The sequence below is a fragment of the Amaranthus tricolor genome, chromosome 3, assembly GCF_026212465.1.
Source record: "Amaranthus tricolor cultivar Red isolate AtriRed21 chromosome 3, ASM2621246v1, whole genome shotgun sequence".
Lineage (NCBI taxonomy): Eukaryota > Viridiplantae > Streptophyta > Magnoliopsida > Caryophyllales > Amaranthaceae > Amaranthus > Amaranthus tricolor.
The window spans coordinates 34,774,781-34,788,396 of record NC_080049.1 but is presented as its reverse complement, the minus strand read 5'-3'; the positions used below and the strand labels follow the sequence as shown (position 1 = coordinate 34,788,396).

At 31.9% G+C, this 13,616-nt stretch overlaps 1 protein-coding gene across 1 annotated transcript; it reads left to right on the top strand.

The window, feature by feature from the left end:
- Positions 1 to 6,504: 6,504 nt before the first annotated feature.
- LOC130807913 (uncharacterized) lies at positions 6,505 to 13,040 on the top strand. Its single transcript, XM_057673314.1, has 6 exons — positions 6,505 to 7,831; positions 7,955 to 8,063; positions 8,303 to 8,423; positions 8,531 to 9,274; positions 9,512 to 11,309; positions 12,284 to 13,040. Exons 1-6 carry the CDS (start codon positions 7,636 to 7,638, stop codon positions 12,718 to 12,720), a joined length of 3,405 nt encoding a protein of 1,134 aa, XP_057529297.1. The 5' UTR covers positions 6,505 to 7,635; the 3' UTR covers positions 12,721 to 13,040.
- The last annotated feature ends 576 nt before the right edge of the window (positions 13,041 to 13,616 follow it).

The window sequence follows — 13,616 nt, the reverse complement described above, 5'->3', positions numbered from 1 at the left end:
GATTTGTTTTCCAAAAATGTAATCAATCGACCATTATAGAGCACAAAATATCATACTTTGATCTAAATAAGTACTGATTTTTATATACATGTTACATAAAAAAGCATATTTTTTTACTTTTAAATAACTTTTTTATGAGGATTATTTTTAAAAGAGATAATTAAAATTTGATTTAAACAATTGCAAACTTCTACTCCTTATCTCTTACATTTCTCTCGTTTTGATTTTGACACTATTTATCAACCATTTTTAATTTGTACTTTGTATAAGTTAAAACATCAATTAAAATGTTATTTTATTCGTCTCAAGAACTATTGATTCAGAATATATACTTGTTCATTATTTATTGATCAGTCTTACACAATTATGAGAGTTAAAACAATGTACTTCATATACCTTTATCAATTGCTGCTGAGCTCAAGAATTATTTGTTCATAATTATACTCCCTTTATTTTCATATGTTATCTCAAATATAATTTACGACTTTTAGCATTAAACTTTGATTATGATTTCTCATCGATTTATATTAAAAAATATATTAATGTGAGATTTGACAAATTCCCATTAATATATATTTTCCAAAAATTTTTTAAAACTCGCAATTAAAATTCTTTTATCTTTAAGTTTGTTGTCAAATATGCAAAAAATAGATGCGAACGACAAATAAAAATAGAAAAAGTATACGATTATGATCAATCATGAAACAACAAATACTATAAACCCGATCCTTAAATTTCGCCCTCCTTTTCATTTTATCGCCACCCCCTCCAAATGAAATTACGAATTTGCCCCTAATTTTTAAAAAATTACAATTTTGCCACTCATTTCAAATTTCTTATTTATAATAATAATAATAATAATAATAATAATAATAATAATAATTAACTTTTCATATTCTTAAAAAAATATAAATAAATGACAGTAATAATAATAATAATAATAATAATAATAATAATAATAATAATAATAATAATAATAATAATAATAATAACAATAATAAAATTAAAATTAATAATTAAAAAAAAAAATATTTGAGTTGCCCAGAATTGGGCGCCTGAACCATGGTTCAGCCGCCCAGAACCGGGCGACTGGACCCCGGTTCAGGCGCCCAATTTTGGGCGACTCAATTTTTTTTTTTTTTTTTTTTTTGCTTTTTGGAAAATAATAATAATAATACTAATACTAATAATAATAACTTATAGATTAATGTGGCCTATTAGCTCAGTTGGTTAGAGCGTTGTACTAATAACATAAAGGTCACAGGTTCGAGACTTGTACAAGTCATTATTTACACATTAATCTATAAGTTATCATTATTAGTATTATTATTATTATTTTCCAAAAAGCAAAAAAAAAAAAAAAAAAAAAATTTAGTCGCCCAAAATTGGGCGCCTGAATCGGGGTCCAGTCACCCGGTTCTGGGCGGCTGAACCATGGTTCAGGCGCCCAATTCTGGGCGACTCAATTTTTTTTTTTTTTTTTTTAAATTATTAATTTTAATTTTATTATTATTATTATTATTATTATTATTATTATTATTATTATTATTACTGTTATTATTATTAATTTTATTTATATTTTTTTTAAGAATATGAAAAGTTAATTATTATTATTATTATTATTATTATTATTATTATTATTATTATTATAAATAAGAAATTTGTAAGGAGTGGCAATTTTGTAATTTTTTAAAGTTCAGGGGCAAATATGTAATTTCGTGGGAAGGGGGGTGACGATAAAATGAAAAGGGTGGCGAAATTTAATAACTTCCTACTATAAATGATGTTACATCATCCGAGACTTAGAACCACATAGAGCAGAAACTATCATACATAAAGAAATTATGTTAATGATGTAGCTACTGGCTACTAGTACTTTATAATTATTGCACCATTTAGTAATTTTTTTTTTTTATTACCACTAATTAATAAGCTACTCGTTCGAGACTTAGAGCACCAAAGTAAATCGTTATTATTTCTAAGGAAATTTCGTGTAAAATTTTTGCATATGGTAACATCCAGTTTATACTTTATCTAACTGCCGTAACATTTTCCGTTAAATTTTTGTCAATTTCCTTTCAATGCACCATTTTGACATTTCTACCCTTATTAAGTATTGGTTGTTGTCTTTATAATTCTCCCTAAACTATTTTTTTCGCTCTGAAATGTTTAATTTACCACTTTGACGTTTAATTCACCGTTTAATTCATCAACGTTTTCAAATGTTCAGGGCAAATTATAAAGACAACAACCAACACTTAATAAGGGTATAAACGTCTAAATGGTGAATTAAACGGAAATTGACAAGAATTTAACGAAAAATGCTACGATAATTAAATAAGGCATAAATTAAATGTTACAATATAAAAAAATCTTAAAAATACTGATATTTCATGAAAGTTCAATATGACAATGTAAATTACAGAATCCATGTGGATGAATTCTCTCTCTTAGATTATAACATTTCCGTTCAAAAACTCCGACATATATTATAAATATGTTTATACTATAATTTTGCAATTTCAATAGACAAATGAGTATTGAATATAACCTGTAAGTAGGAGCTACTCTAGTCTCTAGTACTCTTGTAATTTGCAATTATGTTCATGGTTTTGATTTCAGATCTCATACTATACATATTTTGTCTGTATTTTTTACTTGTTTCGTTTTAATTTTATGGACGTCAACAAATATACAATAAAATGATATTTTATAGTTGGTCTCAAAGGCTAATTTTATAATATAATATTATTATTGAGATAAATTAAATAAAATTTAATTTAATTATATTTTAAATTAAAATCGATTAATAAATAGTATAAAAACACTAATTATAAAATATTATGCACCGAGGGAGTAATTAATTAAATATAATTTGATTGAATTATCATTATCATGAATTCATGATGAATAAGAGCCGTCATTAGCCAATTACAACTACCAAGCATGTGTCATTATCAGATCAGGTTTAGCACTAATCCGTTCCGGTTTAGATAGTGGGGCCTTCCTTAAGTAATTATAGATCTCCTTTCGGGCCTTGCTAGCTTTTTCCATTCCTAAGTTTCATGCTTACTACTCGATCCCTTTTGATTAACATTAAAGATAAACACACTAATTTTTTATTAAGGTTGTTTGACTGTGAGATAACTTTAATTAGATCAGCTTAAACTATTAAAAAAAAACTTTCTTATGTAGAAGTGTGAATTCAGATTTTATTTTTTTTATAAATATTTTTTTTTACTAATGGACTGGTTGTATGAGCCATCTCACGGTGAGACAGTCTCATATTCATATAAGACTTATGAGAGAGAAAATTAAGTGTTTTTTGTAAAAATATAAATGTTTTAGAAATAAATGAAAATAAATATTGAATTATGTTGATAAAATTAAATAAATGTTATAATGTGTAATAAGATTAAAATAAAAACTTAAGTTGTTTATTATAAATAAAAATAATGCAAAATAAATAGACTAAGGGACTGTTTGATATGGGACATAAAAATGTAATGGAAAGGGAAACGATAAAGAAGAGTAAGGGTAAAGGTAAGGATTATACTTATATGTTGTTTGGTATAACAATATAAAGGAAACACAAACACTTAAGTCAACAATTACCTAAAGAAAGGGAATTTGTTACTTGGCATAAATGAGTGGTAACAAAATAAGAGTATCCATACCCTTAAGAAAGGGATTGGGTTACCCTAATATTATACCAAACAAAAAATGTAAAGTAATAGTAATTAAATCTCTTACTTGACATTAAAATGTTCATATCAAACATCCCCTAAGACTAATTAAATTAGCAAATATAGGAGTCCTTAATAAATGGAAGGATGGACTATTCTTTAATGGTACGTTTCGTAATTGGATGCTTACAAATTCATTTTCCTTTGCTTTGGAATATCAACATGTGTTAAATATAGGTGAAATTTTTAATTATGAGTAAAGTATGATTTGTAGAAAGTGTTAGTTTATATACGTTATATAGGCAATACAATATATAGTTTATAACAACATTGATAAAACTTTAACAAACAGATGATTATAATCTATCAACATTCAAATTTATCTTAGGTTATATATTTCACCATTTCTTAATTTAATGATTAGTATCAACTTTGACCTTGTTTAGTTCAACTTATTACTTTTACTAATTTAATTGATTTTTTTTTTATCCATTTTTACTATTTTTTCCAATGATTTTCAATACTTGTTTTAAATAACAAAAAATTATCATAAGCACTATGTAAAATTTTATTATAAAATTTTACTTATCAAATATAAATAAAATCATCGTCATCATCTAACTCAGTGTACCTGCACATGTAAAAATATGGACAGGGTCTGGGAAGGAAGGACGGCGGCAACTCATACCCACAGAGGAAACTGCAGCTAAATGAGTCCCCCGGCTCGAGAAAAATAAATAAATAAATAAATAAAATTTTAAAAAATAATTTTTACCGATTAAATTGATTTTTATTGATTAAAATTAATTTTTAATTATTACGACTGATATTACTGAATTGATTTGTCACTTAGCTAGCTAATTTTTTTCAATTGTAATTTTTTTTACTACTTAAAATTGATATTTTCTTATTGTAACTAGTTTTTATGATAAAAACTGGTTGTTATACATTAAAATTTCCTTTACTAATTACTTATTTTTATAAATGTGAACTATTCAATCTATAATTTTATAAGAAGTATCATGTATCTATATTAGACTTTTCATCTCTATAAGATATATTATGTAATTGTAGTATGATTACTTATTATAACTAATTTTTATAATAAAAACTGATTTTAACTAATTAAAATTAATTTTATTAATTATTAATTTTTTTACTCTATTAAACTTATTATTGTATAAGAAGTATCATGGATTTAATTAGATTATTCATCTCTATAAAAAGTTGATTAAAATTTTATGATAAGTAAAAATTGTGCTAATAAATTAATTTATTTGCATTTGAACCCAAATTAAAATAAATAATTTTATATATAACATGGTTAAATTAACTAAAAACAGCCAAAATCTTTTATGATGTATATATTTTTTAAAGAAAAGGCCAAAAATACCAAAATCTTTTTATGATGTATATGTTTTTTTAAGGAAAAGGCCAAAAAACGTGGCAAAATATTGAAGAAAAAATTCTCTAATAAGTAAGGTTGTTCAACATTAAAGTATGACGGTCCTTTGTCTTGGTACTGTCTTGCTTAAACATCATTATTATGAATCACAAACCTCACATACAACCATATTTTAATAATTATTCAAGAATCGCAAAATTCACATGCAAGTATACAACCAATTTCCAATTAATTGTGTAAAAACACCCAATTTCACTCTCAATTCATAAAGACAATGTAGGAAAATTTAATATATTTTTAAGATTTTTTACCCCTTTAAATTTGCACTATATAACTCAATAAAACTTACTAGTCATACTCATATAATCTAATATAATCTATAAAGTGATGCGTTTTAATGGTCTATTCAATGCAAAAAAGTTGTAAGGTTTAGCTATATTAGCTGTGTAACTTTGTAAGTACTTCCTCTATTCATCTTAATGTTCTATTTACTTTTGGAATACTGTTTATCTATCACTCTTAAATTATATTTTATTATTTATTTATAAGTTAAAACATAGTCATGTGGGATCTTATTTGATTCGTTTTAATGTAAAATTTATTAATATTTACTTTTTATAATTTTTAATAATACATAATTAGATATATTAAAGATTAAATAAGTGCATCGAATAGAGTACTTAAAGAGATCGGGATACTTAAAATGAATAGGCGAGAGTATTAGTTATCTATAGTTGACTAGCTACATCCACATAATTGTAGCTATAAGATATTAATTGCTTAGTTTGCTTATTATTATTGTTCGATAAAAGTATCGACTATAGTAAATGGTAAAATATACTTTATTAAGAAAAAAGTAGAAATAAAAAGTATGAAAAATTACTATTTTGCTAAATAATAATCCTATTAAAACTTTAAAGGCAACTTTATAAAACTCTAGATACTACTTAAATTACTATTTTGCTAAATAATAATTGTATTAAGTTGTGTCTAATCCTATTAAACTAATATCAACTACTCAAACTACTAGTTAAACTAGTGTTATTTTTAGCAATACATGGGCCCTAGGCAAATTAACAAAATGGGTCCTCTCTATAAAAAGTCAATTCTGAACTTTAACAGTTGCTTAGCAAAATAACAGAGACAAATTGAGTACATTATAATTATCACTGTAATTGTAGCTTAGACGTGTTATATATTTCTTAATCAATAAAGAACTAATTATAAATTACAAATTTTTCTAGGTGTTTACTTTATTAACCAAAATTTCAATTATTGGTGCTCTTTTAAGCTTTGGGTCTTAGGCAAATACCTATCTTATCTATAGTCAGAAACGATCTCCAAATCGACAAGCTCCAAATCGAACAACGTACATATGCCCATATACTCATTTCATGCGAGGCAAAAAAGTGTACGTTTGTAAGAGGGAGAAAAGGGTGGAAAGAAAAGCACAGCTGAACTGGATTCACAGTAGCACAAAACTGTAATAATCACACAACAACAAAAGATAAGCCCACTTCTCAAAAAAAAAAAAAGAAAAGAAAACCCAGCTTGCAAAGAAAAAGGAAAAAAAATGGAAGTTAACTATAGAAGTAGTGCAGAGAACAAAACCTGAAAGGGAATGAAGGCGTGTTAAGGAGGAAACCAACAGAAAATCTCAGATTGTTATAAAAGATTTGAGTTTGTTATTTTTGTCAACATTTTCTCTCTCTTCAAAGTTTAGTTCTTTAAAGTTTGAGAGAGAAATTGGGGTTTTTGATCTTGGTATTTTATGGGGTGAAGCAGAATTAGATCCAAGTGTTCTTGGTTGCAAAAAGTTTCATTCTTTGAAGTTTTTGACATCATTATTTGAAGGGATCTTCTTCATTGAGTAAATGCTGAAAAGGTTTGACTTAAATTCTGTACCAGTCCAAATTTTCTGGTAAGTTCAATACTTAAAAGAGATAATGGGGGGAATAAGTTGGTTTATTTTGTTTCTAATTGGGTTTTGTTGGGGGGATTAATGTCAATGAAGTAGAACATTAGGGTTTTTCAGTATCATTTTTATTCCATTTTTGGATTGAATGGTGTAGGTTGTGTGATAAACTAGGGTTTGTGTTGAGCATATAATTTTTTTATAAATAATTGCTATTAGGGGATTGTTTATTGTGATTTTTTGAAATGGGTTTTTGTGGATTATGCAAATAATGAAGGGGTTACTGGTTTTGCATTTTGGATCATATTAGCATGGAATGGTTTGATTGTAGTATACCCACATTGAATTGAGCAGACATTTCTGCAAACTTAAGAAATTCCTAAATTGGCATATTGAATTGTTGGAGAACCCTATTCTTATATGGAATTGTATCATCATTAAAGCTAAACTAGGCTAATTCTAGTTGGGAAGACTGTTTATGAGTGCAATTTATTGAACTGATCACATTGTGTGGGCGACTGGTCGGAGTTTCTGGCTTTTCGATTTTGCTTGGTTGTGAACTTGTGGCTTCAGGGTTGTATGGATTGGATTGTTTGACATATAACTAAAGGAAAAATAAGGCATTCAAGATGCCTCCTTCTCCGTCCTTAAGACGTTCGCCTATTGCTGAGCCTCGTGGAGATAGCCACAAGAGGGGGCGGAGTCTTGAGAGTGGGCTATCATTTAAAGAAAGAGATGATGATCTTGCACTTTTCAATGAGTTACAAAGCAAAGAAAGGGAGACTTTTCTTCTTCAGTCGACAGATGATTTCGAAGATATATTATGTAATTTCAAGACTCTTACCTTGTTCTTGTTTGTCGATTTAAGCTGAAAAATCCCGTCTTTTATTGTTTAATGCCTTAACTTTGATCCGTTGTATTGTATGTTTGTGCATTGTATATCTTCAGCTTCGAAAGTGAAATCTCTCCCAGATATAAATCTCGGAATTACTATACCTGCTCGAGGAGAGACTAGTGATTTGCTCAATATAGATGGTGACAAGAATGATTATGAATGGTTAGTTGTTTTTTTAGATATCTCACATTTTGATTAACCCGGAATCAATTTTTCTCTTTTCCTAGAGTAACACTAATGTGCTTATTTTAAGTTCATCGGTTTTTTTGTCTCCCAGTAAACTTTGGTTGGTTTTGTCCATGTCTTTTGAATAAGGCAAAAAATGGGTTGCTTTCTTGTTCTTGTATGTTTACATGTTTTTTTGCAAGTGTTTTAATTTCATTCCATATTTTGAATGGAAGGTTATTAACTCCTCCGGACACTCCTCTTTTTCCTTCATTGGACGATGATCCAACTCCTGTCAACCTTGTACATAGTGGTAGAGCGCGAAGTCGGCCCATCTCCATTTCAAGATCATCTACTGTTAGTAAATATGATTGATTGTTCATTGTTCGGATGTTACTTATTGAAACAATTTGTGTAATTTTATACTTATTAAAAAATATGTTGTCAAATTCCTGTATGTACAGATGGAAAAAAGTCAGAGAAGTAGTAGAGGCAGTCCCAGTCCGCAGCGTTCGAGCCCGCAACGTTTGAGTCTGTCTCCTCGGTCTGGCAATAGTACATTTCGGGGAAGACCATCTTCAGCTCCTCAGTCAAGTCCTGTTCCTTTACATGCTAGTCCTCCATCAAGAAGACAATCACCTCCCCCAATCAAGCCTTCAACACCTCCTTCAAGATCATTAACACCAACATCTCGGAGAACAACTTCCGGAGTTTCTGGGGTTAGATCAGGAATGAGAGGCACGTCCCCGGTAAGGGCTGGACCGACTAGTCAAGGGAATTCTGCGTCACCAAAAATTAAAGCATGGCAGTCGAACATTCCCGGTTTCTCCTTGGAGGCCCCTCCTAATCTCCGAACTTCTCTAGCTGATAGACCAGCATCGTATGTTAGGGGATCTTCACCGGCATCTAGGACAAGCAGAGGCAGGCAATCAATGTCTCCGACTGCTTCTAGAAGCGTAAGTTCTTCCCATAGTCAAGAACGAGACAGGCTGAGCTCTCATAGTAAAGGTTCTATAGCATCATTTGGTGACGATGATCTAGATTCTTTGCAGTCAGTTCCGTTAAATGTCTCTGAGCGTCCAATGTCCAGAAAAGGACCTGGTGGGTTTCCGAGTGGCAGACCAGTGTCTCATTCTAAGAAACCCACAAAGACAATATCACCAAGTTCGGCTCCCAAGAGATCCTTTGATTCTGCAATGCGGCAAATGGTACTATATTATTTTAACTTCGTTATTCATAAAAAAGTAAACCATTTAAGTAGCGTCAACATTCTTGTGATTTGTGAATTATTTCCTTTCGTGTGTGTGTGTTGGGGGGCGGTGGAAGGGGCTGTTTATGATGGAAATGAATGAACTTAGTTAGACACCATATCGCAGAAAATTTAAGACTTTCTATTAATAGTTTTCACTGCGTCTTATGATAAGTATGTCTTCTATCGTTTGTAGGATCGAAAAAGTCCGCAGAATATGTTCAGGCCGCTTTTATCTAGTGTCCCCAGCTCTACGTTCTATGCTGGAAAATCCACTTCTGTCAATCGCACCATGATGTCTAGGAACTCTTCGGTTACTACCAGTAGTAATGCTAGTTCCGAACAAGCGACATGCGGGGCCCACGATACTGAAGATGATGGTACAAGTGAATATGCAAGACCACCTTCCTCTGGTTTTCAAAATGAAGTTTTTCCTTATGAAAATATGGATGTTACGAACGAACATACTGTGTATCAAGGACATAGTGCATCAAATGCCGGTGATTCCAAAGAATTTGGCCTTCATGTTCGTATGGTGGAAGTTGCGACAGCAGATCTACATTATGATTCTGTGAAAACTGATAACCTTGAAAATTTATTACTCTGTTGTAGATGTGGCAACCCGTATTATTTGGATGAGTTTGCAGAAAATGAAGATAATTTATGTGTAGAATGCAAACAAAAAGAAAAATTATGGAGCAACCCTTCCATGGTGTTCAAATCGGAAATCCCTCACAATGTGTCATCCCCTTCGACTAGCGTCTTTGAGGAATCACATGGAAGTTATCCCACACTAGCTTTACCTGATGCTGATTCGAGAGATATTTCACAAACTGCCCTTCATGAAGAGAAAACATTTGAGGCCGAGGATCATGTTAGTCGGCTAAAAGGAAGTTGTCTGGAAAATGCTCTTTCGGTGTCAGCAGGGGAGGAAAGTATGCATATGCTTTCTGATAAGCAAATAACGGAAGAGCATACAACCGTCGAGGATCCATCTCGTACAGCTAATAGTTTGCAGGACATGCATAAATGCTTCGATAAAACCAACCGAAATATCAATGTAGCCGAAGGTACTGGGATTTCGGTTCTTCTATTAAACAGGTCCAGTAGTTTGAAAGGGCCACTGATTCATGGCCGGACCATCAACAGCAGCGCGATATCGTATGATGATCTGTCTTATGCTAGAGACTTGGCTAGCTCAATGAGGAGCTCTTTCGGTCATGGTAGTATATCTACGACATCTTCCGTTGATTTAACCTCTACTAGACACGGAGAAATTGTTGCTCAGAGGCAATTGAGCGGCAAGAGATCCGATGCAAGCTCAAAACCTCGAAGTACAGGATCTTCCTTCTCGGGAACCTCCTTGCCAGTATATCAAGGTTTCGGACTTTCAACTAGCTCTCGTGACGGAAGTTGTGAAGGATCTGTTAGCAACATGAGGCACATGTCTGCCGAAGAAGTTCCCGGATCACCTTCTGATCGGGTGCTGTCTGTAGAAAATATGGAAATGCATGATGCAGTTTCATCGGCTTCTAGGACGATAATAGCCGGAGAGGATGATAATGATATCTGTATGAGATCTCGAGACACGTTACCTTGTTTAATAGCTGACCATATGGTGAGCTCTGAGTTCGAGGCCAGATCTCGAGCTTCTGTAGGCGTTGGCGGGCGTGAATTTGAAGAAGACCTTTCAAAGAGTATCGGAAATGTTCGAAATTTGGAAGACATGGTGTTTGTTGAATCTTCTGTGGGAAACAAAATTGCAGTATCGGAAAACAGTGCAGATGAAGTGGGAGCTACAGAAGATCTTGTTCAATGTTCTGTATCTACAATGTCCGAGATAGAAATCAATGATTCTCATCCTAGCTCCCCGAAATCGCAAATTGATGTGGTCTCTAGGGAAGAGTTAGAAGATCCTTTGTCTACAACGCTTCATGATGAAGATGTCAAAGATTCATCAAAGTCCAATGCAAATCACGATGAAGAAATTGCAGGTACATTCCTTTAAACTTGACTGTTTAGAACTTTCTTATGAGATATTTAGTTTCCAGTTAAAATAAACAATGATGAGACTCACATGATTTGCTAATCTCCTCGCGAATCGCAAATCGAAAAAAGCGAATTATGGTCGGCTTTGGGCTATTCTTGGGCAAATTTAAGCGAATTGCGAATTCAAGAAGCGAATTATGTTACACTGGGTCATACAATCTTCTAGGTGTAGAATGTCGATACACACTTTCCTAAAAGCAATATTTCAATTTTCATCCTTCAATGAGTTTAGGATACCACGAATTCGCGCGTGAGGTACAAATCGCGCTATATAAACTACTGTCTAATAGAAAAACTAAACAAGCAATAATTACTTTATATATAGTTAATATTTCAAAGAATAAACGTTTAACTACTTTGATGTGTTCAGTCGCATTTTTCCATCCTTATCCACGATGGGATATGAGTCCTACGAGAGGAACCCCTTAGTATATTTATTAGTGTCTAAAAGACACTATGTTTGGTGAATAAACCAATGATGAAAATACATATGACCAAAAGGCACATATTTAACCCGCCTTTTCACTCATCCACATATTTCTGCACTTTCCATAAAATACCCTTTTATGTACTTTTCTTAATTTTTCCACCAATTGCCAGTGCGGCAATTTTTATGGGACAGAGGGAGTATTATGCGTAATGGCCTCCATAATTTCCCCTTGTTTATGACGAATCCCCACTAATTTCCGCTTCCTTGATTTTCACTTGTGGCAAGTATGATGATTCCCTTCAATTAATTTTCATTTAAATTAATATGCCCCCGCGCCCTCTAAATCTTGGAAATTATGGCTAAAAAAGTAGAGTGAAAGAAACAAAGGGAGTATGTTTTAGGGGTAGGCGGGTTGCTTTTGAGAAACTTTTTTGCTCAAGACTTGAAACTCAATCATAGTTTCTTGATGATGTGTTGCGTTTTTTTCAGAGGAATCTACTGTGATGTTGGAGGAACATGAAGGGAGAAGGACGAGAAGTCTTACGCTAGAAGAAGCAACAGACACCATTCTCTTTTGCAGTTCCATCATTCACGATCTTGCATATAAGGCTGCTAGTATCTCAATCGAGAAAGAAAAAGAAAATGTAGAGCCATTGGCTGGTTCACGACCAATGGTTACGATCCCAGAAAGACATAGCTCTGACCGAAGGGATCCTATATCTCGTGGAGTCACTAATGGTAGGTCTCCGAAAACTCAAAAGAACAAAAAGAGACACGCAACAGAAGAAATGGACGCAAAGCCACCTCTTCTGGAAAATGAGGAAAGGCCGAATGAACCTGTGATTCGGAATGTGGGTCTTCCTAACAATGGCGATAGCATGAAACCCCCCAAGTTGGAATCAAAATGCAACTGCACGATAATGTAATTCCGGGTTTTGTTTTCTTTAGATAGGGGGAGTGTTTGTTTGATAGTCGGTGAATTTCCTTCTCGTCCACATCATTTGTAGCACACAGTACCATGCTCGGTTGTGTAGCGGTGTATAATCTTGTAAAGTTTCTTGTTAACTTTAGGCCGATAATATTATAAGAGAGAGGCAGCTAAGGGTATGTTCTTGCTCATATTACACATTGTTTTTTAGTCACATTCAATTATTTTCAGGTTGGATTAGAAGATGGTTCTTTCTATATTTATTTCCCCTGATGCTTAAGCAAAGAGATGGAGTAAATAAAAGCTTGATTACTGTCATAGATTGTCAGTTGTCACTGTATTTGCTTGGCTTTAAACATTTTCAGACTTTTTCTTAACATAATCTCAGAGAAAGAATGTGGAGTTAGAGCATCTCTAGTGGTCTGAAATCAATGGATCATTAGTTATCATCGAACTTTCTTAGTTAGGGTATGTGCAAAGACCATCAAAAAACAATTTGCTAGAACACTTGTAAGTTGGACAAGCAATCACTGCACAAAAGGTGTAGAGACAACAATTATTTATATGGGAGGGTGAACATGTGTAAATCTCAATTAAGTTTGTAGAAAAAAACAATGTTGTGATAATCTCTTACACCAATTTATTTTGATGTATATTGGAGATGTTTGACAAATAATTGTTAGTTATAGTTGTTGACTGATTTGCCCACTTGGAAATATTGGCTGACAAACCAACAATTATAGAGTTGTTTTTTTGATTGTTTATTAAAGAAATAGTATGTTAAAAATTAGAAGTCAATAAAGTGGTAGTTTTTTGGATTTTTGTTTAAAAAATAAGTTGTTTTAATTGGTTTAAAAGTTATTTATTAAACATTATTTTAACTACTTGACTAAT

Coding starts and splice junctions, on each gene's coding strand:
- LOC130807913 (XM_057673314.1), top strand. CDS start 7,636: ATGCCTCCTTCTCCGTCCTTAAGACGTTCGCCTATTGCTGAGCCTCGT. Junction 7,832..7,954: donor TGATTTCGAAGATATATTAT/GTAATTTCAAGA, acceptor GTATATCTTCAG/CTTCGAAAGTGAAATCTCTC. Junction 8,424..8,530: donor CCATTTCAAGATCATCTACT/GTTAGTAAATAT, acceptor CTGTATGTACAG/ATGGAAAAAAGTCAGAGAAG.